Source organism: Empidonax traillii, unplaced genomic scaffold (genome assembly GCF_003031625.1).
Source record: "Empidonax traillii isolate 1590-97213 ecotype Southwest subspecies unplaced genomic scaffold, ASM303162v1 scaffold366:size559255, whole genome shotgun sequence".
Taxonomy (NCBI): domain Eukaryota; kingdom Metazoa; phylum Chordata; class Aves; order Passeriformes; family Tyrannidae; genus Empidonax; species Empidonax traillii.
The window spans coordinates 473476-497511 of NW_020955559.1; the positions used below are offsets into that span (position 1 = coordinate 473476).

The 24036-nt window shown below is 38.7% G+C and overlaps 1 protein-coding gene across 7 annotated transcripts in view; it reads left to right on the forward strand.

Annotated features, from left to right (window-relative positions):
* Positions 1-6958, forward strand: part of TRPS1 (transcriptional repressor GATA binding 1) — a 217464-nt gene extending 210506 nt beyond the window's left edge. For all 7 annotated transcript variants that reach the window (XM_027892751.1, XM_027892746.1, XM_027892753.1 and 4 more), the window contains one exon: positions 730-6958. In XM_027892751.1, the coding sequence (XP_027748552.1) occupies positions 730-1791 (1062 nt within the window). In that variant the 3' untranslated portion in view covers positions 1792-6958. The remainder of the gene's footprint in view (positions 1-729) is intronic.
* Positions 6959-24036: the final 17078 nt, after the last annotated feature.

Here is a 24036-nt window from a genome sequence, read left to right on the forward strand (position 1 = left end):
AACATCAGTAACACTTAGAAAGAAATACAGTAGGGATGAAGGAGGGGGAGTTGGTTCCAAAGTACAGGTAGACCTTTTGGTGCACAGGAGAAGTTTTCCTGGGCTTTCTTCTCCGTCTTTCTTAGTCCCTGTCCAACCACCATCATCCCACTCTCCACCACAGAGGACCTGCAGCCCATTTGCTAGGTGACAGCAACGGTGGTCAGCAAGCCCTGTGCTTGCTTGCATTTTCTATCCATGTCAAAGCAGAGTGAGTATCAAGGTAAGTATTGCTCAGTTCTTGTCACAGTGGGATCAGTGCAAACCCCTGCCCAATACCAGCTTGGAAGGCATGGTGAACTGAACAAACACTAGTGCACAGGATCTTGCATCTCCCACCTCATCCCCAGCTCTCAGCACCCACTTTCAACATATCTCCCCCAGAATTTTTTAGGAATAAGAGGTAATCAATGGTTTGACAGCTTGGATACTTCTTGCCTTTTTTAAGTAAACAGGTATAGTATGTCTATGACAGTTGACTTAGGTTGATAAAACAAGCCATTTTCTAGTTACTTTTAGCATGAGGGATCATGGACCAGCATTTGGCTTGAAATTTGGTCATTCCCATGAGACTCTTGTAATATAGCTCTTCGGAAAAGAAAAGATAAATTTGCATGAGGGTGATATTGGAGATTTGTTTAATGTGTCTTTCTTTTCTCCTTTTGTTTATTATGTGTGTGTTCCATGCAGACTCCCAGGCCTTTAAACATCATTAAACAGAACAATGGTGAGCAGATCATTAGGAGAAGAACAAGAAAGCGCCTTAACCCGGAGGCACTTCAGGCTGAGCAGCTAAACAAACAGCAGAGGGGTAGCAGTGAGGAGCAAGTCAATGGAAGCCCCTTAGAGAGGAGGTCAGAGGATCATTTACCTGAAGGTCATCAGAGAGAAATTCAGCTTCCCAGCCTCAGTAAATATGAGGCCCCAGGTTCATTGACTAAAAGCCATTCTGCTCAGCAGCCAATATTGGTCAGCCAAACTCTGGATATTCACAAAAGGATGCAACCTTTGCACATTCAGATAAAAAGTCCTCAGGAAAGTACTGGAGACCCAGGAAACAGTTCATCGATATCAGAAGGGAAAGGAAGCTCAGAGAGAGGCAGCCCAATAGAAAAATACATGAGACCTGCGAAACACCCAAACTATTCACCACCTGGAAGCCCTATTGAAAAATACCAGTACCCACTTTTTGGACTTCCGTTTGTACACAATGACTTTCAGAGTGAAGCTGACTGGCTGAGATTCTGGAGTAAATATAAGCTGTCTGTTCCTGGGAATCCACACTACTTGAGTCATGTGCCTGGCCTACCAAATCCTTGCCAAAACTATGTGCCTTATCCCACCTTTAATCTGCCTCCTCATTTTTCAGCTGTCGGATCAGACAATGACATTCCTCTAGATTTGGCGATAAAGCATTCCAGACCTGGGCCAACTGCAAATGGTGCCTCCAAGGAAAAGAGTAAGGCACCACCAAATGTAAAAAATGAAGGTCCCTTGAATGTAGTAAAAACAGAGAAAGTTGATAGAAGTACTCAAGATGAACTTTCTACCAAGTGTGTGCACTGTGGCATTGTCTTTCTGGATGAAGTGATGTATGCTTTGCATATGAGTTGCCATGGTGACAGTGGACCTTTCCAGTGCAGCATATGCCAGCATCTTTGCACGGACAAGTATGACTTCACAACTCACATCCAGAGGGGCCTACACAGGAACAATGCACAAGCTGAAAAGAATGGAAAACCTAAAGAGTAAACCTTAGCACTTAGCACAATTAAACAGAAATAGGTTTCCTTGATGGGAATTCAATAGCTTGTAATGTCTTGTGAAGACCTATAAAGCACTTCATATAGAGAGCATGCCTTATCCAATATTAAATCCCTTGTTATTTTCTTTTTTTTCATTTTCTTCTTTATTTTTTCCTATTTTTTTATCTTTTTTTTTTTTTTTTCCTTTTTATTGAGTGGGTTACCAAGAAAAAAGAACAGTTGGATGGTGGCCAGAAGGGGAGGAAGATAATCCTATGGGACACGGCCCACCAAAGCTAGCCAGAATGCAGTGAATCATGGCGAATAATCTTGAGGAAATTTTACCGGACAATTAATTGCTGTTGTGTAAGAGACATAACTGGCAAGAGTGCAAAGATGTGTATATGTATATACTGCTGCAGGGGTGTAGTGAACATATGCACATTGTATATAAGAACTAGACATGTTAAATATACAGATGTTAAAAGGTCATTTTCTTTATTTGGGCAAATTTCTGCCCTACAACATGCCTTAGGATCACCCTGTCCTCACAGCTTTGGCAGCAATGTCACCTAGGTGTTTCTCAGACTCAGCTGATTTTTAGCTACCATTTTATCACTACATTCTTTCTGGCACACTTTAGTCTAGGAAAACCATTTTGTGCAAGTGAAGTCTCTAATACAGTAGCCACACTCCGGGTTTAATTTGCATAGAACAAGGTAACCTGCTGTATTTTATTTTAATATATTTTTAATATATTACATTTCTAAACCTTAAAGTCTAAGGTTACTTCTCCACAGGCTTAACATTGCTATACATACCAGTCAATCCCTTCAGTAGACTTATACCAGCTTTTGCTAAGTAGCATTAAATGTCTTCATAGTACTTTTTAATACTTAAAGCTTTTTAAAAACTATCCATGAAGGGAAAGCTCCTCAGCATAACTGCTCAGGGAAATAGGGCTAAATAACTAAATATTAAATAATTGGTTAAAGGTGCTGTTAGACGAGCCTCCATGCTTGCTACAAGGGTGTACAAGAACTGACTTTAATCATTTTCATTATAGTGTCCCAACCAGTAGTTTATTATTTTGCCACAGGGATGTAGAAGATATTACAAGCTACTGGATGCACTGTCAGATTAACTTATTTCATTAAAGAAGTTGGGAGAACAAATAGAAAAAAACCTTATTTTTCTAGTAAATATTAATGTATTACATTTCAAATAATGGTGCCTGACATATTGAATAATTATTTTCTACAGTGTACGTATGCAACAAAGATATTCCATCATGCATTAGAGTCAGTTCTGGCTCTGCCTCGCTGTTTACATTTGCAAATGTAGCAAACAAGGTAATGAAGCAACTATTTCTATTGCAGTAGGTATCTTATTTTCTGTGTGTGTGCATTAAAGTTGTAAACGATAACATGAATGAAATTTGTTGATATTAATGGTATGAAAAAACAAGAAGGAAATGAAAATATTTTTATGCCTACTTAGGAAAAAAAGGGTAGCACTATTCATTCCAAGTACTTTTGTATTCTTAAGCTCTTAACTCACATTGTTATGCTTAAAATGATAAACATATATCCTCTTTTTATTGCTTTGTCTGTGTTTCAGAAGAAACATTTCAGAAATTATTTTGATAAGTGCTGTTTGACGATGCAGCACTGATATTTTATTGCATTCTGTAGTAGCATTGCACTCCATTTTTACAATATTACGCAGTTGCTTTTTGTTTTGTTTGGGTTTGTTTCTTTTTCGCAGTGCAGGGTCTTAGTTCCTTATGGTTGGATGGCAGGTGTAGCTCAACTGGTTCATGAATGTTGCAGCGAATGAAGTTTAAAGTGTCTTTCTGATATTATGTTGTCTTTTATTTCTCCATTCATGCATTTTATTTTTTAAAATGTTCTATAAAAATATCTCTGGACTAAGTCCTCACTTGAGATTATATGTAAAGGGTCCTATTCTGATCTCACTTACATGCCGCCTTTCTCAGATTTTCATGTAATTGAAACTAAAGCATCATAAAAACAAAAAAAAAAGTTCTTGTATTTAACTTACCTGAATATCACCACTCTCCCTTCTAGAATTTGGTGCACTTATAAGATACTTAACCAGATTAAACAGGGAGGTGGAAGATGAAAGGAGAGGTGATAGGAAATGTCTTATAGGGGTTGGCAAAAGGAAAACCAGGGGGGAACTGGCCTAAATATTCAGCACTTTGGTAGTCTCTTGAGAAATAATGTGCCTAAAGCAGCTGGCAACAAACATCACAAGCATGAGAAGCACTTACACAGTTGATCACCAAAGGTCTTGCTGACCTTGGCAGTATTTAGGTGTTATATTTTCACAGAGGTGAAACATTATTGCACAGTTTCTCTGATTTGTTAGGCACAGACAGGCTGTTGTTCAGCATTAGGCTGCATTCCTTCCTGCTCCACCCATTGCTTCTTTCTGGTGAGCAGCATATGGAAAGTCCCACTCAATCTGTTTGTGGTTGAGTTCTGTAACCCTTCAATAGTGTTCTAGGTTAGCAAAGGATATTGGGCCACATTCTTCTTCTTCTATTTTTTAGATGAATCTCCAGCTTGATACCAGTGCCAGACAAAGTCTGGTTATGTTTTTTCTATTGTTCTCCAATAATAAGTTCTGACTTGGTTTTTGTGGATTTATTTTTGTTGGGTATTTTTTGTTTCTTTTTTTTTTTCCGTGGGGACTGAAATAGATTGCCCTCGTTTTGTTACGTCAGGGTCCAGTGTGTGTCCTTTTCAGCTTTTCCAAGATGTTAGACTCACTAAGCAGTGACTTTTTATCGGCTTCAGAGGTAGCTGCCTGCCGGTTTTCAGTTGTTACTGGTTTGATTTACTTCATCTAAGACCTACCAGTTCCTCTGGCTTCTTTATTGATAGAAGCTGCATCTTCATGGCAAAGTATTTTACGGGGACATGTGCATTGAAAGACTTGAGCACTACCCTGTACTTCATAACACTTCTTGCTAAACTCAGAAGCAGAGGCCAATAATGGGAAATACACATATCAGGGTTTGGGGTTGAGGAGAAATGAAATCTTGTGAGTGCAAAGAACAAGACAGGTTTTTGAATGTTACTATTACATACCTAGATGACACAAATAAAATTTGAAAAAAGTTCATTGTTCTTGCCATGACATATTGAGATGTTCTAAGATTTCTGCTTTGTAAGAAATGGGATTTTGCCATAGCCTGTTCTCTTTGATTGGGGTGGGGGGAGCACAGTTTTGTTTCTTAACAAAAGAGAGGTGACTCCATTGCTCTTCCAGACCCCATCACAATGGATACTAATAAAAAGAAATATAAATCCTGACATTGGAAACAAATAATCTTATTTAATAATTTTCAGATTGAAATGAATGTTAGCACACAGAAATAATTGCTGCATCCACTGCATTTCAATCAACTTACAGCACTAAAATTTGAACTTTTAAAGAATCAGTCTTTGTTCTCAATTTGTCAGTGTCTTCAAGCTGATGTACTTCTCTTACTAAGGAATGATAGTTTAAGATCTTAAAACATATCTCCAATTGGACCACAAAATAGGTGATGTTTCAAAACTAGAGGATTTGTGGAGCCTGTCATGAATCAGACTGCAGAACAGGCACAATGTTTCCATTAACCTGCTGTAGATGGAACCATCATATGGCATCTTCTGCAAACTGGACTGTCTCTAAGCTATCATTTCATGGCTGCTGCCCCCTCAGTTAATGCTGGGGGGGATGAATATGTTGGAGAGCACAATTTGTGTTCAGGTGCTAAACTATCCAAAAGAAGTTTTGCACCTAATTGCCACCAATTAAACTCCTCCCTTAATTTATGGACCTTCCAGAAAGGAGGAGAGACACTGGTACTCATATTTTGGTTTTGCCTGTAAAAGGTACTGTTGCACATTGTGACAGTTTTAAAGAGAGAGAAAATAGAGACATCTCAAAAGGTTGAGGCACACTGTGAGCTAGAGATTATTTTTGCAGTTAGTGGGGCAGCAGAACAAGTGGCTGATGCTAATGGCATACAGTGCTGAAACAGTGGTTGTGCAATGGGAAGAATTGATTTGGCAACCATGGGGCAGACTTTTAGGTCCATCCTTGGACTGGACAGTGTTGTTTTGTAGTCATAACTACTTGCTTTATGTGCTAAGGTTGTTATCTACCATATGCTTTTTACCCAGAATGTCTAAATATATTCTCATTTTTGCTCCTGTATTGATTTTTGTTGGCTGACTTAACATGCTAATTCCTAATACTGGTCAGGAAAAGCCAAGGAGATTAGAAGTTTGCTTCTGTGCAGCCAGAAGGGTAGATATATTTCCTTCTGCTTCTGTGGAGACGGTTATGCTTGGCAAAGAACAGCGAGCAATTTGTCAACGTATCCCAAATGTGATAGATAAAGTTCTCTAAATTTAAGATGGGCTAAGGAAAATTAAGTTATTTTCTCACCTCAGAATAGGATTCCTATGTACCCTCTTCCTCATAATTTCATTTCATTCAGCCAGCTCTGGAATGCTGGCAGTTGGTGAAGTGCTACCTATCTAGTAATCACATACATCCCAATTTACTTCTTTTTAAGAGGATAAAAGACAGTAATTTAATAGCCACCCAGCACATAAATACCAGTTTCATTTGATTTTTTGTTACACTTAGCAAAGTAAAATTCCTTTACTAGCAAAGCAAAACTACACTTCATAAAGTAAAAACACTGTAACAGCTACACATTTTTTCCATTCCTATCATTTTGGCCTCTGAGCTCAGTGTAGGAGAACAGGAGAAAAGGAAACATCTCAAAATGCCATTGTAAATTTAGCTTATAGAAAATTCACCAGCAGGAAAAGGAAAAAAAAAAAAAAAAAAGGATTTCATAAAGAATTACTTCATGTTGCTAAAAACCATCATTAAACTTGTAGCCCTGATTTGACTCTAGAATGCTGGCTCTTAATGTTTTGTCCTTACAACACATGGATGTGTTTTTTGTTTTGTTTTGTTTTGGGTTTTTTGTTTTGTTTTGTTTTTTGAGTTTCATAGTGCATGTTCATTTCTACTCACAAACATGTTCTTGGTGTATTTCTTATGCAAACAATCTTCAGGCAGCAAAGATGTCTGTTACATCTAAACTTGAATAATAAAGTTTTACCACCAGTTATAAATCAGATTCATGTCGTTTCTGGGGACAATGTAATGTCATAGTGTCACTACACCATAGTGGGGTTGGGGAGGAAAACAATCTGGAGCTGAGCTGCTCTGGGAGCACGGCAGGGCCTGACAGGATCTCTGAGTAATGTCTGGTGATTATGGCTGAAAGGCAGAGACAGCATTGCTCAAATGGGAAAGGCATGAAAAGAGAGGAGCTCCTTCAAAAACACATTAGCCCTGTCACAGTCCTTCTACACTAAGGGCTCTAGATGTGATCCAAATCTCATTCTAGTTAATGATAGGATTTAGAGTAAAAGTCTATTTCAGTGGGATTTGAACTTTTTTCAGCGCTTCAGCATCCAGGCCTTACATTACCGGTTTTATTCTGCTGCCCTAAAGAGGAGCAAATGCTGGAATAATTTTGAATAAGAAAGGCTGATGCTGAAATGTGATCAGTACCCCAGGGTTACCAGTTCTACCCCTCACACAAAGTCCATGGTGGTGTTGAAATAATCCCTGATACTCAGAACCGTGGTTTCACATCTTGCCCACAACTCTTCCAGGAAATCCTGCTGGCTCCCATCACACAGGTTATTGACCCAATGATGACTCAAGAACAGAGAGTACCACCTACAATGCTGCCACCACCACTTCCTCCAGCAATCTCGGAGGTTTCCTCAGAGATTCCAAACTGGAGCACTGACCAAATCAGCTCAGCTTGACCTTTCTGTTAGGAAGAGCTAAAAGCTCAGGGTGGTATGGCTCCCAGCCATCATTTCCATTATGTTGTGATTTCCTTTTTCCATAGGTTTTGTCTCACATCCATGGTTGAGAGTTTGTTCACTCTTATACAGAATAATGTTTAAAGTAATACAAAATGGTAAAATCTGTTTATAATGATAGAGTACAAATATTCCAGGGCTTAATTTTAAAAGCACCACACCAGAAAAAACTTCTTCCTGGGATTCATTCTTCCAGTGAATTCAAATGTAAAACCCTATGCATTTTCAGTCTTTTTAATTTCCCGAGATTAATAAAAATAATAACAGTAGTAAAGAAAAAAAAAGGCTTTTAAATGCAGGGAGAACCAATTTTGGAGACATGAACTCTGTGCTGAAATTTTATGCATTTTGAAAAAGATGTGATATGCAAAAGGTGGTCGATACGGACTTTGTAAGATTATATATATGTATATATGCACACTCCATGTAGGAATATATATATAAACTCTATGTACATGTATATTCACACAGAGAGAGAAAGTTCATATATGTACAGAGAGTATAAATTTAAAAACCAAATATTTTCACTTTTTTATCTTTTGAGGATAACAAGATTTAACCCAAATTTCTGTTCTATTTATAAAACTATACCTGACCAATGCAGTATGTCTTTAAGCAATTCAAAACAGTGTTTAATACACGTCTGTCTCCATATACCTACGTGAGCTCGAAATTGTAGAAGCTGAGGACCTCAAATTTTCCTTTGTGGTTCTATTATTTGTATAGTCTACTCATATTGTTACTGCCTTCCTCTTATAGGAGGGCATGTAAGCAGCTCGTATAAGTGCACACGAACATTGTTATCAGGTCTTAATATGCTATTACAAGGTTTAAATTTGTGCCAAGAATCTAGGGACTTTTTGTTCTAGCAGCAGTGTCCTTGATTATTTCCTATTTAGTTTTAACTACTGCCGTATCTTGACATAGGTCAGAACTCTGTTGTCCCAAGTACAGCCAGCCTGAGAATATAAAAATACAATCTGCTAGTAGCAGGTCCTGACCCTCATCCAGTGAGATTTATAAATGTATGAAGTTTTTAAACAAAAAAAAAAAAAAGAAAAGAAAAAAGAAGTATCAGAATAGGTGCTGATGCAGAAGAAAATGAACAGAATCAATAAGCAGTGTGCTTCACTCTGTATGGAGGGGAAGTGGGGTGCTTTCAATAGTATTCTATTAATAGAAGAAATGTCCTAGTTATCTTACAGCCTTATTTATTATAAATCACAAAGAAACCTGTCTTTATAAGGTTGTGTTGACAGTGGGTGGGAATATAAAATCAACGAACAACAGAATGTCTTTGAAAGACTTCACTGGAAGTTTGGAAGATTAACTGTAATGGGCAATTATGCTGGACAGTTGGGACACCTGAAACCTCATGGAGGTACAGTTTGTACTGACACCAGTTTCCTTTGATTTCCCCGAAGAGTCTGGCTAATCTTTGAGTGCAGAACAAGAGTGTCAGTGGGTCCTTTCTGTAAATGAAAGTGTCTCCTGTACATCCAAAGAAATAGAAGTGTCTTTCACACGCTGTGGTTACAATGTCAGTGGAACTGTCTGATTCAATTCCAAATGCTACTGTGAATTGACAGCTTAATGGTGAGATTGATACAGTGACAGTTCTGTCACCTACCTCCAAACAGCTCCATCAGTGCTGATACAATGTCAGTGGAGTTGGTCAGAGAAGAAATACGACCATTTAAAAGAATAGGAAAGAAATATATTTAACAAAAGAACAAAACCTTCTGTTACAACACTGTGGGAAGATGACGGCTTAAATTTGCCACGGAATGTCTTTAGGCTGACTTTTTTTTTTTTTTTTTTATTACTTTTTTTTGCAGAGGCAGTGCAGCTGCTGGGGCCTTATTTCTGAACGAAATAATTTCTTTTCTGATATGTAGTATAAAAAGCAAAGCCCCAGCATAAAGGTAGCTCTCTTCTCACTGTAGTGTTTTTTTTTAGGAAAACAAGACAATAAAGGAGGGTACAAATGGATAAGGAAGGCTTTTCAAATTATCATTTCAACAAATGGAACTATGTATGTACTTAGCACTTATTTTTGTAAAAAAAAATCTTGGAAAGCAAAATGGGAATATTTTCTTTCCCTTTTAATCAAAGTAGAGTATTTTCCTCCCTGCTGGAATCTGATAAAGCAAGAAACAGATTTCAGGGTATGAAAGTATAAGATGTGGAAGCCTTTCAGAAAGATAAGGTGATTTTTCAAAGTTAATGTTTCTTAGGGGTGGCATTCACATTGCAAACTTTGAATACCCAACTGTAAATGCAAAATATAATCCTCATTTTATTAGAGAGTCAGTTGAATGTTCAGAGTAGGAGCTTATTAGATGTTCATAGCCACTCACTTGAAGGGTCCAGACTGGATGATATCCAGAGATCCCTTTTAACCTAAAATAATTTTGTGGTTATAAATGTTCACTAACTCAGTTAACTTATGTTTCTCCCTTATTAGTGTAGTATGTACAGCAGGGAGCAATTGGAGACAAAGGTCAAAAAAACCTGAAGCACATCTGTTGATGGAAATGATGGAGCATATCAAGAGCTTTCTAATACAGGCCTTTGGGACCAGAGCTGGATGCAAGTACAAAATACCCCATTAAACACATGGCACTTAACTGGAGCAAAAAGACTCTTCCTTCTATTTATATTATCATAATAACTCACTGCAATATATTCCTGGTAATTATATATTAACCTCTACATTTAAGCATAAAATGCTAGACTGCTGATGCATTGACATTGCTATCACACTTGTCAACACAACTCTTTGGCAAACTTCTATATTATCTGTAAATCAAGATGGGGATATTCACAGGAGTTGGATAACGACTGAAGAGCAGTCCCTGGAACACTTTGGCCAGGGCCAGCCACATGCCTCTGACCAGGTCTCTGGCACAGCTGGGGAACTATCACAGAGGAGACAATTCCCAGCTCTCAGAGGAAGAGACAGGAATGAGTTGTGCCCATTCCCTTGAGGACGAGTTTCCAATAGGAAGCAGCAAGCACCAGGGCCGTGGGTTACATCCTGAGCCACCCGGCACACTGCTTCAGTGTGTGGGCATGTTTGGGGGATCAGCAGTTTTGCAAGCACAGCTCTGTGTCAGTCTCCTAAGACCAGAAAATGGCCTTGACCACTTTTGATTTAATAGTATCATCATTGCCTCTATTGACTCGTTCCCCTTGTCTGCTGTGAGTGGCGGGAGCAGCTTTACCTTTTGATACCTGCAATCTGCTGTGTCTGTCTAGGTCAGCTTTAAAAACAGAGGCATTTTTAGATCCATCTTATATACAGGCATCGACTTTAGGAAAGGGGAAATGTTTCCTACTACCGGGTGAGTGATGATCCTATTATTTAGCTCAGTTGTAGACAGAGGTACATAGCAGATGTCTGCACTTGATCAAATAGATCGTAGTCCTATTTTCTGTTGTCCTACATTATAAATTTTGTGGTCAAATCTTCGGTTTCCAGTAATACAAATAAAGAGACAACAACAATGAAAATTCCCATGCTTCCAGTTTCAAAGCACAGAACGTGACCATCCATTCCAAGCCATTGTAATTACCAGCACTTTTGAGACAACTCATTTCTTCTTGCCCAGAAAAGGACAAAGATTATTTCTTTTAATACAAAATGCTTCAGTGCTGTTTTGAAAGCTTATTTTCTTAAAAAGGACTTGTTTCAACACATTTTAATGAGCTTTACTTAGAACTTATTAAGTTTTATTTCAACTCTCATTCTAGGAAGTTTTTGGTTTGACAGAAAAAAAAAACAATTTGTGTCTATGTTCCACATTTAATTGAGTATCCCTGATAGCTCTTTAATGTAAGCTGTTCAACAGTCAAACCTTAAGCTACCTTAATTATTTAGTAAAAAAAGAATAGGTGCAGATTTTTAACAAATCATAGAATTCTTGTATTTGAAGATGCACTCGATCAATCTCTAACATCACTTTCAAATTAAAGCTGTAGATATCTGGTTTTTGTGTTATGCTATATCCTCTTCTCTGTGTGATAATATATTAAAATACATTTCATGGAAAATATTCTGTTAACTGCCCTACATTACTGCTGGTGAGGAGACATGGAATAGCACAGGAGAACTGCCTGAATTACTGGCACATATGAAAGGGCAAGCTTTACCCTGCATACAGTCTAACATGATTAAGATATTAGGCAGCAGAACACCAGAAAGCCTAAATATACAAAAAAGAAATTCCAGATCAGAACATGAGGACTGGAATTAATGGAGAAAGTGTGACATGTGTGATTATATAAAAAAAAAACCTCCACAAAATAAAATAGTGGTCAAACACATACTTGATAAAAGTTAACCCTAGCAGGTTCATAAGGCTATTTATTGTACAAGGATAGCAAAGTTCTAGGGACTATGGGAAGTGTTGGATATGAACACTGCTGCATAAGATATTGTGTGATTGCTGAGAACATGCCTTGGGTAAGACAGGGTCTTTTCTCATTCTCCTGAGAGCTCATTCTCCTCATTCTGCCTGAGACCACAATTTCAGGAACACTTCAAGCTGGAGATGCTGCCAAAAGAAGCACTGACACTCCTATCTCCCCTGCTCTCTCTTATACTCCTGCTCTTCTCCGTCTACTGGCACAAGTATTTGTGTCTCCCACTTGCCCCAGAAATATGAGTTTTAACCCCAATTACTTCCCTGATCCAGTTTCCAGCACAGTGACAAAAACACCTGTGTCAGCGGGAAGTAAGTGGTGGTAAAATGAGCAGATGGTGATGTGGAAAAAGGCAGTACAGGGTTTTCCTTGGCAGCTAATATCAGTCAGCTAATATTCAGTGCTCAGAAACCTGCAGTCTGGGGGGCTGTACTAGGCCTGGTTTAGAGCAGATTCTCAGCTGTGCACAGCACTGAATTTTGTTGGTCAAGGTCTATATAGAGGATGAGGAGCAAAATCTCAGCTGTAACACCCTGAAGACCTTCCTTTCCCCATGCCAGCAGCTGTTAGAGATGCCTCTTTGTCCCCCAGTGGCCATGAATTAACTGGGACTTACTTTACCCATGCCAGTAGAAAACCCAGACAAACTGATTTTATGCATTTCTAATTTGGGCAATAGAAAGTTTACCCACTTCTTGATCTTCATCCCAAATAACATTTCTGTCTTTATTGCTACACTGCTCTTGTACGCCATAAGCTGAGCACTGTAGACTTCTCAGAAAAACAAGTCACTACAGGAGAGAAGACGAGACAAATGGAACTGGATGGGGAAAGCTTTAAGGGTTCCTCTCTTCTTTCCCATGGTTATCAGGTAGACATTTTTTAGTTACTATTTTTTTCCTTTGCTTTTTCTTTCCCCATCTCAGTCTCTCCTTTGACTCTATTCTACCCCTTACAACTCATCACTGACTGTGCATAATTTATTTCTACATAGACTAAAAATGCTAATTTTTGTTTGGTAAGGAAACACTCTCAAATATCCTCTCTGGCTTTGCCTATGGAACACCAAAACATCTGTTTTAGATCAAAGTTGCAGGCTCTTTTCAGTTGAGGGTATTCCTCTTCTGTTTGATACTTTTATAATGATTAATACTAATTTACTAAGATAAAATTTTGTGGTTGCTCATTAGACACCTGAGACTGGAACTCCTCAACTGCTGTGATGCTCCAGGTGACACCAGGAGGTTGCACACATGGATGAGCTGTAGAGGGAGGGCAGGTGCTTTTGTTTTGTGCAACATACTCAAAGTTCATCCTCATTCTGCGTTTAGGCCTTTTAAGTAAGAATACAAAGAGTCAGATAATAGCAAAGTGTCCAGCCTTATCCACCTTCCCAAAGTGATTTGCCCATGAGGATTCCAACTCCAAACTCCCTAAACTACTTATTGCCACTGGATAGAGGATTAATCTAGGACAAGAAAAGCAGCCACATTTTCCCCCTCCTCTGCAGAGCTAACCTTTGCTACAGCAAAGGAATAACAGGGTTTTAACATCTTGTCTGGCCCAGTTTATGACAGCACATTCTGCAGAGCTTTATGAGACTGTGAAATGGGAAGGATTGGGCACAGAGGCCATTACCAGCTCTCCCTGCTGAGGTGGACCTCTGACAGTGGAGCAGGGAGAGGACTGAGGAAGGATGTGTGGATCTGGGTGTACATGGGGCACAGCAGGGCAGCACGCACTCACACGTATCTGAGGACGCTGAATTTCCTTTGTCCTCCTCCTGGACACCTTCTATTCCCTCTATTATCCACTCTCATCCTGTAGACTTATCCAAATTGCACAGCTCCACTAACACCCGTCTCTGGTTTGTGAAGGAAAGAAGGAAACTGGGGAACAGAGAGGAAGTAGGAACAATTAAGAACTATAGGTCCTGAATACCAAAATACCCACTACTCTGTAGGAAATTTTAAAACTGTAAGACTCTCTGATGTCACACTGAAAGCAAAGCACAAAGGAGAGAAGAAGCTACAGTCAAATATTACAGATCCATAGCATTGCTCCAGATATATTTTAAGGACATAGTCTTTAAAAATAAATATATTTTGGGACTCTAAAACAACTGACAGATGCTTTTTCAACAACTAAACAACTTTTTCTGAAAATCATCCCTCTTTTTAAGGCTGGGTGAGAGAAACACATGAAAAATATTGGCCTGGAATATTTTAAATAACTTCCAAAATTAATATTATGAATTAGAGACTGAATAAAGAAGACATGGCAAAGATACAGCAAACACACAACAGGTATCTTATGCTATTGTATCTGTGTGTTCATACCAATTAATCTTAAGGTACGTGCAAGAAGAATTTATCTGTCTCCCTTCTTACAGTGAGAGAAATCACAAGGCTCATCTGCTGATTTCTGCTTCTCAATTTGGATTACAACAATGTAGTGCTTATTTATAAAGTGAAAATCTCTGAAGGGATTACAGAGCTTATTCACTGGGAAGTCTTCAGAACCCCTTGAAATGTAGCTTTCCATAAAACATTCTGGGTGAGGTTTCTAAAACTGGTTTTAACAGAATCTAAAACCAATTTATATATATTCTGAGCTAAAGAATATCCCTCTTTACCATTGAACTACTGAGATAATAGGAATGGAATATAACACCTTGGTTTTTGATACTTTTCCAAACCTTCCTACTTCCAGTGACTGGATACCTGCTAGAGTCACAGTCTATGCCTATTTTATTAACCCAAAGGACTGATGTAATTTATTAAATCAAGATAACTTCATGTAGATTATGGGTTTCCTTAGAGATTTCCTAAGTATTGACTATTCCCATCCCTCTTTAATTCATAAAGTCTGTTCAGAACACAGCACAAAGGAAACAGGTCTGCCAATAAAGGCCAAAGAGAAGTTTGCTAGACCATAAGCCTTTACCAGAAATCAGACAGAAATTGACAATCCTCCTTTTATTTTTATTTGCCTTTATTCATGGCTAGGCTTCGCAAATGAAGATTTGAGAAGGGCTCTACCCACGCTTGCTACAAGCGCGCTGATGGCTAAAAAGGCCAATGCGAGATAGACAAGTCCAGTTGCAGAAGGTACAGCAGAAAGACTCCCCAGGTGATATCGACAAGACGTGATTCTTTCTGCGTTGTCTTTTCTCCTCGAGAGTGATCCTGCACATGTTCTCAAAAGCAGCAGCAGCATTATAGATGGTGTGTCTCCAGGCCTCCTGATTGGAGGCCAGGGTAGACCAATGGTTGTGGTCAATATTGCCAAGGCTGAGGGACTGTTTCAGGCAGTCCTTGTATCTCCTCTTCGGGCCTCCTCTCTTGTGGTAGCCAGTGGCAAGTTCCCCACAGAGCACGATCTTAGGGAGGCGGTAGTTCTGCATCCTGGAGACGTGCCCTGCCCAACGCAGCTGAGTTCTCAGCAGCATGGCCTCAATGCTTGGGACTGCTGCCTGTTCAAGGACAGACGTGTTGGTCCCATAGTCAGTCCAGTGGATGTTAAGGATTGCACGGAGGCAGCGCTGATGGAAGCGTTCTAAGAGACGCAAGTGGTGCCGGTAAATGACCCATGATTCAGATCCATATAAAAAAGCAGACAGTACGATTGCTCTGTAAACACTGATCTTAGTACTTTTCTTCAGGTGTTTGTTTTGCCACACTCTTTTATGGAGTTTACCAAAAGCACTGTATGCCTTTGCTAACCTGTTGTCTATTTTTGCATCAATCTTACCGTCTGAGGAGATGATGCTTCCCAGGTAATTAAACTGTTGGACTGATTTAAGTTCTGTTTCACCAATGGTGATATGGGGATGATGGAAGACTTCCTGAGGTGCAGGCTGATATAAAACTTCTGTCTTCTTCAAGCTGACTTCCAGCCCAAAAAGCTCAGCAGCCTCTGCAAAGCAGGATGTTAAACGTTGCAGAGCTACTTCTGTGTGGGCGACGAGGGCGGCATCATCAGCGTAAAGCAGCTCATGGACAAGATGGTTTAAGGTCTTAGTGTGGGCCTTCAGTCACCTTAGTCCGGGTCGGGCGGGTGCAGGGAGGGGGCCAGACGGTCCTGGGGGTTCCCCAGATGGTCAGGGGTGGTGGGGGAGGGGGGTGGATGGCCCTGCTCAGAGAGGGTGGAGATCCCCAGGTCGGGCTGGGCCGGGTCAGGCCGGGCAGGAGCCGGTGGGTGGGCGGACAGACCTGGGGTTTCCCCGGGCCGAGGTGGGGTGGCCTGCAGGGCGGTCTCGTTTGGGGGGCCGCGGGTGGGCAGTGCAAAGGGGAGCTTGCGATTTGCCTTTAATTCCCTCTGGAATTAGCAATTTTTCTGACTGGTTTCTCCTTTATATGTATGCCTTCCCTCTTGTTAGTTTAGAAATGTAACTAGGAACTTCCCAGCCCTTCTAATGTACTCCTGCCTTCAAAAAGGGAGGATCTGAACCCTCATTGTGAGGATACTGCCTAAATTTATTATTATATTAGTTTATAGCTATAAAAGCATCTTATTTTCTCAAAATGTCATAGCTGCCTGTAGTGGAATGTAAGTGAAAACAGTACTATGATGTGAAAATATAAAGATATATGAAATTACTTAGATCAGCAGAAAGAATTTGTTTTTCCTATGATGTTCCATTACTCTATATTTAATCCAGGCAACCTTTTTCAGCACTTACCTTCAGAGGTAAGGGCTATATGAGTGCCTATGTGTATATGCGTTTATTCATGTACATGAATTCATTAAGGCAAATTCACTTTAACATCTACTAGACGACCATTATTATTCTCTAAATCTGAATAAGTGTTCTCAACTTCTTTATCCTGTGTCTTGTTGTCATATTCTTCCACTGAAAAAGTTTTCCTTTTTATTATTTCTCCCTCCTCCCCACAGGATATTAATAATATTCTCCAAGTCTGCTGTCTCTAATATTCAAAGATTACCTAACGCTGAATAGGCTGATCTTCCAATCTAAATAATCTTGCTTTAGTTAATTTTTTTTCCATCGTACTTTTTCCAGCTAACAGAATTAGATACTAATAAAAGCACTCAAAATTACCTATGCAATTCTTAATAATATATCGCTTGTCACTAAGTTTTGCAGTTCTTCAAAACTTTTAAGTACATTTTAGTTTAACATGAAATTATGTAAGCTGTAACATGATCAAACTTATATGGAACAGCCTGGTTTTTTTGGTCAGCGTTTTGAATTGCACTGCCTGGCCTTCTTTAGTGCCTGCATTTCAGTACTGCCATCTTGGGCAGATCAGCCTGAACAGTGAGCTCTAATTTCATCTTCTGGTTCCATCAGTTAACTTTGATCTAACCATGTCATACAAAGCATTTTCCAGATGGCAAATACAATTTTCTGAGTCAGATGAATATTTAAGAAAAAATACATATGATGTATGCCCCAATGAATCTTGTATGTCCGTATCATATACAAAAGAGTGAAGCAGGAGGCTCTGTGAATTTGAGTAAATGCAGATCTGCATTTGCTGGAACATGAAATGGGCTCACCTTCTTTTATGCATCTTATTTCTGCCAAGAGAATGGTGTAAAGAAAAATGTTTCTGTAAACATAGGCTTTGCTTTGCCAGGCTTCTCACTCAACACATTCTCAAGTCCTTGAATGCTGGTTCAGGTAAAAATTATAATTTATTGCTTCCAGGGAAAAAAGAGATATGTCCTAAGAATATAAAGTGTTATATTACTTAATGAGACTAAAAATGAAACAATGCTAGATTAGGAAAACATCTAGTTGATTAAAGAGATTTATTTTCTAGATTAGTAGAAGTTAGCTTTCTCAGAGAGTCACAACTCAAGGAGTCAAACTTCCCTGAAAGATTCAAAGCTACTCTGAGAAACACGCTTTCTATATATTTTCATCAGAAAAAAATTGGATTTGGTTTCAATCAATGTAAATGCAAACCTGAGAGTAAGGAATATTTCTTAACCTTGTCCATAATATCCCAATATACTGCAGATAGACTTGGGCTATCCAGATATTTTACTGATGATAATTGTTACTTTTTAATTAAATTTCATATAATTACCTCAAACTTAGTATGAAGCTTTTTATACAATGTATTGACTGAATTTTATTACATTTTCAGTGGAATTAGTCATATTAAGCGTATGAATGTATTTTTAAAGGTTCAGAGCTTAAAGCCTTTCAAATGGCTTCAAATGAATTGTCATCATTCAGAAAAAGTTTATTTTGATTATTTGGTGGGGGGCTTATTATTATCTGCTAAAACCCAGAAGACTAAATGGGAAAAACTTCACCTATTGTAAATATTCATTCAAACAAACTTCATAACATGGATCTTTTTCCCCTCCCTCATCTTTACCTGGATAGGAAAGTATCTTAAGGTCCCAAATACTTTATCCATTTCAGAAACAATGTTCTGCCATAACTTTTACAAGGGTAATCACAGATAGAGTGCCTGTTCAGTCTCTTGAACATCTTCACATATAGTCTCAATTGCTAAAAAAAATCCTTTCCTTTTTGAACTTCAGAATAAAACAGATTTTTCTTTTGATGTGTATTGCCCTACCGTTTTTGTGGTTCAATTTCAGTGATATGTAAGTGCTAAAAGATGTGTCTAAATGGATATGAAATTGATTAAGGTGATTTGGGATGAAAGACTCAAGAGAAATGTCAAATATTGCTGTTATTCTCTTGCTATTCACTTCATTAGTGGATGAAACTAGAGAAGACTGTCTGCAGTCACCTTCTCATTTAAGACATTTGATTGTTTTCTTAGCTATTTTGAAAAAAAGATAAATGACATCACCCTGGCTTAGCTGGAAATTGTGTAACTCTGGTTTGAGTTAAAAATATCAATCTTGTGGGTTTTTTCTGGGGACATTAAGTGGTGGGAGTACATGTGAAACTCCTATGTGTTTAAAAAAAAGAGAAGAGAAAAGAAAAATACATAGTTGGCATCCATAGTCTATTATATTTCCCTATAGCACCTATAAATCATTAATAAGATACTGACTGCATCACTCTAATTATGGGTAATTTTCCTTCTCTTTTCAAAATAGCTGTCATTGATTTGTTTCTCAGAAGTCTATTTCATCTATTTATCAGCAATTTCAAAATTTCTTAGAATTTCTGTGGCAAGTAATTCCAGACAGCATGTCAGCATGTTTCATTACAAAATTGGCTATCTTACTATTGTAGTTATTCTTTGACTAATACTTGTTTACTACCTACAGCATGTTCAATTCTGACAAATTAAAAAATTTAAAGACAGGCAGTTTTCTGAAGTACTACAACTCTAAAGCCGGACACACAGAAGAGGAACACACTGGGAACTCTAGAAGTAGTAGTATCTTCTGGACAAGAGGTTCACTTGAGGAGATAAGTGTGAGTGGCAGAAATGGGGTCTAGGATTCAGCTTTTTAAATTGTAATCAGTCTTTTTGTGAACAATGTCAAAGAAACAGGAATCTTGTCCCTGTTGAGGTCAAAGGAAAAACTTCAGTTGATTTCAGTACAGCTTTTTCTGCTGTAAAATTTAATGGACTTAGAGGGAGAAAGAGTAATACTAGAGTGACTGGAATGTGGTGGACTTCCCCCCAGAAACTGGATCAGGGATAAGTTCATCATCTTCTGAAACATAAGATGCTGTTGACTAACTCTGGATAAAGAATACTTGACTAGGCAGGCCCTTTGATCTGCACAAATGTATAAAATACTCTCTGCTTCCACAGTAACTTCTTATCACATTTTCCAAGTCTTGTAATGTAGCCAAAACAATAACAGTAAATCATTGATATTCATATATTAGGCTTGAATCACAATAGATGAGCAATTCTCCTGAAAGATCTAACTCATTTTATAGGCTGACAAGGATTTGATCGGTGCTTTTATTATGACTAATGAAGTTTCTGCATTTGAAAGAAATGGTTGTAGGAATCTTGGAAAGATTTGAAACTGCTGAATAAAAGCTCAGAGACATTTTTTTCCCTTGCCTGTTTTCAGTACTTTCTTAATCAATGATTTCCATTTGTCACTGTTAATGGCATTACCCCTGACACCTTCTCCTGTGATTTTTTATCTGCTTAAAAGCTTTCACTTCTGTTTCTGTTACTTAGCCTTCATTTTCCTTTCTGCTGACGGCTTACTTTTCTTTCCTAGTCTTTTCCCTGGTTCTTCCTGGCTGTATAATTTTCAAAGCACCAAGTGTCAACACAGTAGCTCTGAAGTTCTGAGGTGGATCAGGAAGAGATCTGTCACATTTCAGCCCAACTGTCACTTCTCTGAGAGTTGCAGTCCAGTCTCCAACATTAGAGAAGATGTAACCAATATCAGCACTTTTTCAAAGTTACTCTAAAAGACCCTGTCTTTCAAACAAGTCCTAGGATTGTCTACTGACTTTCTATTATGGTTTTCAAATAATCATTGCCATTTAATTTATTTTTTCTCCTCTATTTTTATCTCATTAAGTGAAAAGGAGGTTGAAAGTATCTTGTATTTATATATTCTCTAAATGTCAGTTTTTGTTCCTTTGAATTTACCTTTCCAGTATTTGGGGCTCATGTCTTAGCAATAAAATATACATTCCTACCTCTACTACAACATGTAAAAATGAAAAAATATTGTTTTCTAAACCAAGGCATCCCAACATAACCTCATACATTTACCCTGGTGAAGCTTTCTCTCAACCAAAAGATGTTTCTTTTAATTCCTATCACTGATGAATTTATAGGTGATGCAGCTCAGTAGCAGTATTTATAACCAAATAAGTGATATCTTATGCCATATGACTATTTCATTTGAAACCAATTTTATTATTATGGAGAAGAACAAAGATTATCAGACACAGCAAATCAGAACAGTTTTCTCCTTAGGATTAGGAAGATTCATCAAGGAATTTATCAGAATTCTGACTTTTCTTCCATCTACTTATCCTCTATCTGCAGACCCTAAGGTTCAGGTAGGAGACAGCTCTTTTACTGAGGGCTTCTGTGTCATTCATGTACACTGAGGTCTATTGCCCTCTACTGGGTTGAATTTCACACCTGTTTTACTCCCCATTTACTTAGTAAGTGCTTGGAAATGTTTCTGTAGAGCTTGATAGGCAAATTGCTGCACATGTCCTGGAAGTGTTTCCCCTTCTCGTTGAAATTAGAGGAGACCTCTAGTAACTGCCAGTGCTTGGAATGTCAGGTTTCAGATTATCTTGGAGTTGTTGAAACCAAAGCTTCAGTGTGTGAGGGTGATTGTGTTGAGATTGTGAAGTTCAGTGGAGAATTTCTACAGATACATTCCTGAAGGGTGGTGTCTATTTGGTCTGCATATACAATGAGTAGAAAATCTCTCATTGCTTTCTCAGGTTAATTTCCAGTCTTCAGATAATACTGATATAGATTAAAAGTCTTTGAAGTGGTTTTAAAGCAAATCTATAATTCATCTTCAGCTACAACATGTGCATGAGATGTTCCTCTTAGGTTGCAGTCACAATCTTATTACATGAGGAGCTCAGGATTCCTTGCGAAGTCCATGTTAGATACCAAGTATGTGAATTTCTCAATTCAGCAGAAAGGATTGTGAAAGATTTGTGTTTCTTCCCTACTGATATCATAGGTGATATTTAGAAGTTTTAGTGTTGCTCCAGTTGCAAAACTGTTCTGTACCCAATTGCCTTTTCTTTAAGATAATTCCAGGATAAAGTGAATAGGACAGAGCAGTGTCTTTCCAACTGATTGCATTGCGAGCTTAGTGAAAGATGAAGACAGAGATGGAGAGGGACAGATTGGAAATATTAATTGATATACTCTATGTTGCCAAAGTCTACAAGAGTTTTGGGCTCGAATAATACTTTTTGTGAGACAGACATAGCCAAACTTGACTGAAGACTTCAGAGGAGTGTCCAGAAGAGCATGCTTTCAGAATTGTCTCTCTGGAGCCTCTAGTTCATGGCTCTTCTTGCACAACAAACATGTTACATAGCAAAATTATATGTATCTTCCTTAGAAAAATCATGGTTATTCCAATGTTTTTTGTAGTGATTTGACCTTGGCTGTTTGCCACATACCCAGTTATTCTCTCACTCCCCTGTCTCTGCAGTACGAGGGAAGAAAGTAAGATCAAAAAGCTCTTGGGCTGTGATAAACACAGGGTAGTCACTTACCATTTATCGTGATGGGCAAACCAGACTTTATTTGGGGAAAAATAATTTCATTTATTGTCAAATAATATAAATTAAGGTGGGGGGGAAAGAAGACAAATTAAAAAAAGAAATTCCCTGCAACCACCACCCCACTTCCTTCCATGCTCAACTTCACTCCTGAATTCATGACCATTATCCCACCTCACTCTCCTTCTGAGCAATGCAAGGAGTTGGGAAATAGGAGGTTTTCAGCCAGTCCATAACTGCTCCTTCCTTCTCACAATTTTTCCATGCTGCGGTGTGGTGTCTCCTAGGGCTGCAGTTCCTTCAGAGAATATCCCTGTGCTCCAGCACGTGGTCCTCCACGGACTGCAGGTGGATGTGGATCCATGGGCTTCAGAGACACAACTGCCTCACCATGGTCTGCACCATGGGCTGCAGGGGAATCTCTACTCCAGCACCTAGAGCTTCATCTTCTTACTCACTGCTATGATCTTCTCAGGGCTACTTCTCACACACTTTTCATTATTCCTCATGTTGCCATGAACCATTTTGCCCTTTCTGAAATCTGTTCTTCCAATGCTGACACAATCTTGGTTGCTGGCTCAGCTGTGTCCTACAAGGGCTCTGTTGGAGCTGTCTGGAACTGACTGGATTGGGCTCTATCCAGTACAGTGGCCACCCCTGGCATTCCCCTCCACCACCACCTTGCCATAGACTCCCAGTATGGCTGCACAGACATCAGTTAACTCAGTCCCCCTCTGGACAGTGGCAAGCCGAGCTGCCATGGCTCTTCCAGTGGCAGCACATCCTCCTGCCAGTCCCAAGTCCCATCAGGTAGAGCTGTGACAGGCAGACAGGATGTTCACAGCCTTGGCTGAAGGAAGATCTCAGCAGGCAGTGCCTGAAACAAACCACACAGTCCACTTCAGTACACCCAAATGTTTCAGACAATGCAGGCAGCGTTAATGGCATTACTCTAGTGATTTCCTCAGGAGTTACTTTAGATGATAATGTATCACAGTGATCCACATTTTCATTTAATTTAACAGCAGAAATTGACATTTGAAAGTGAAAGTATTAGTCTGTAGTCCACAGTGAATGGCTGCAGGAGCTAATGATTGAATGCTTTCCAGAGTGCTCTAAGAGAAATAATCATTATGTTATTTGTGCTCTTATATTATTGGTAACACAATATCTATAGTATTACCTATTTAACAAAGAACTTTGTGGACTAATCCTTGTTTCAATTAATAGAATTTGTTTCTTTACAAGTGAAACACAGAGAACATGTTCTGTATGTTTTATCTTTCCATTATAAAATGCAGATGACCTTTCTGCGGAGCAAAAGTCATCTAAGAAAAGTGGATGTGAAGTAGGTGAAAGACATTGGGATACTTAGAGAACAACCATGGGAATATTTTAATTTAATTGACACACATGTGTTTGTTTAAAAATTATCATACTGAGTCACACAGAGAGATGGGGCTTAGGAATGCTTTGAAAAAAGAGCTTGAGAATTAGCAGTCTGGGACTGCTGTAGATACAGAGCTTGGAGGTCCAAGAGTGGCATTCTATTCTTCTACATAAGAATGATTTTGTTTCCAGAGAATAAAAAACTTGAGAGCTTATAGAGATTTGTGTTTTTGTCAAGCTTAAGGAAGGTGTTTTTAAAGTGGAAAGTCACGTATTTTATGACCATGATTGAGTGTCAATGGAAGGTACAATATGGTTACAGTAACCATACAGG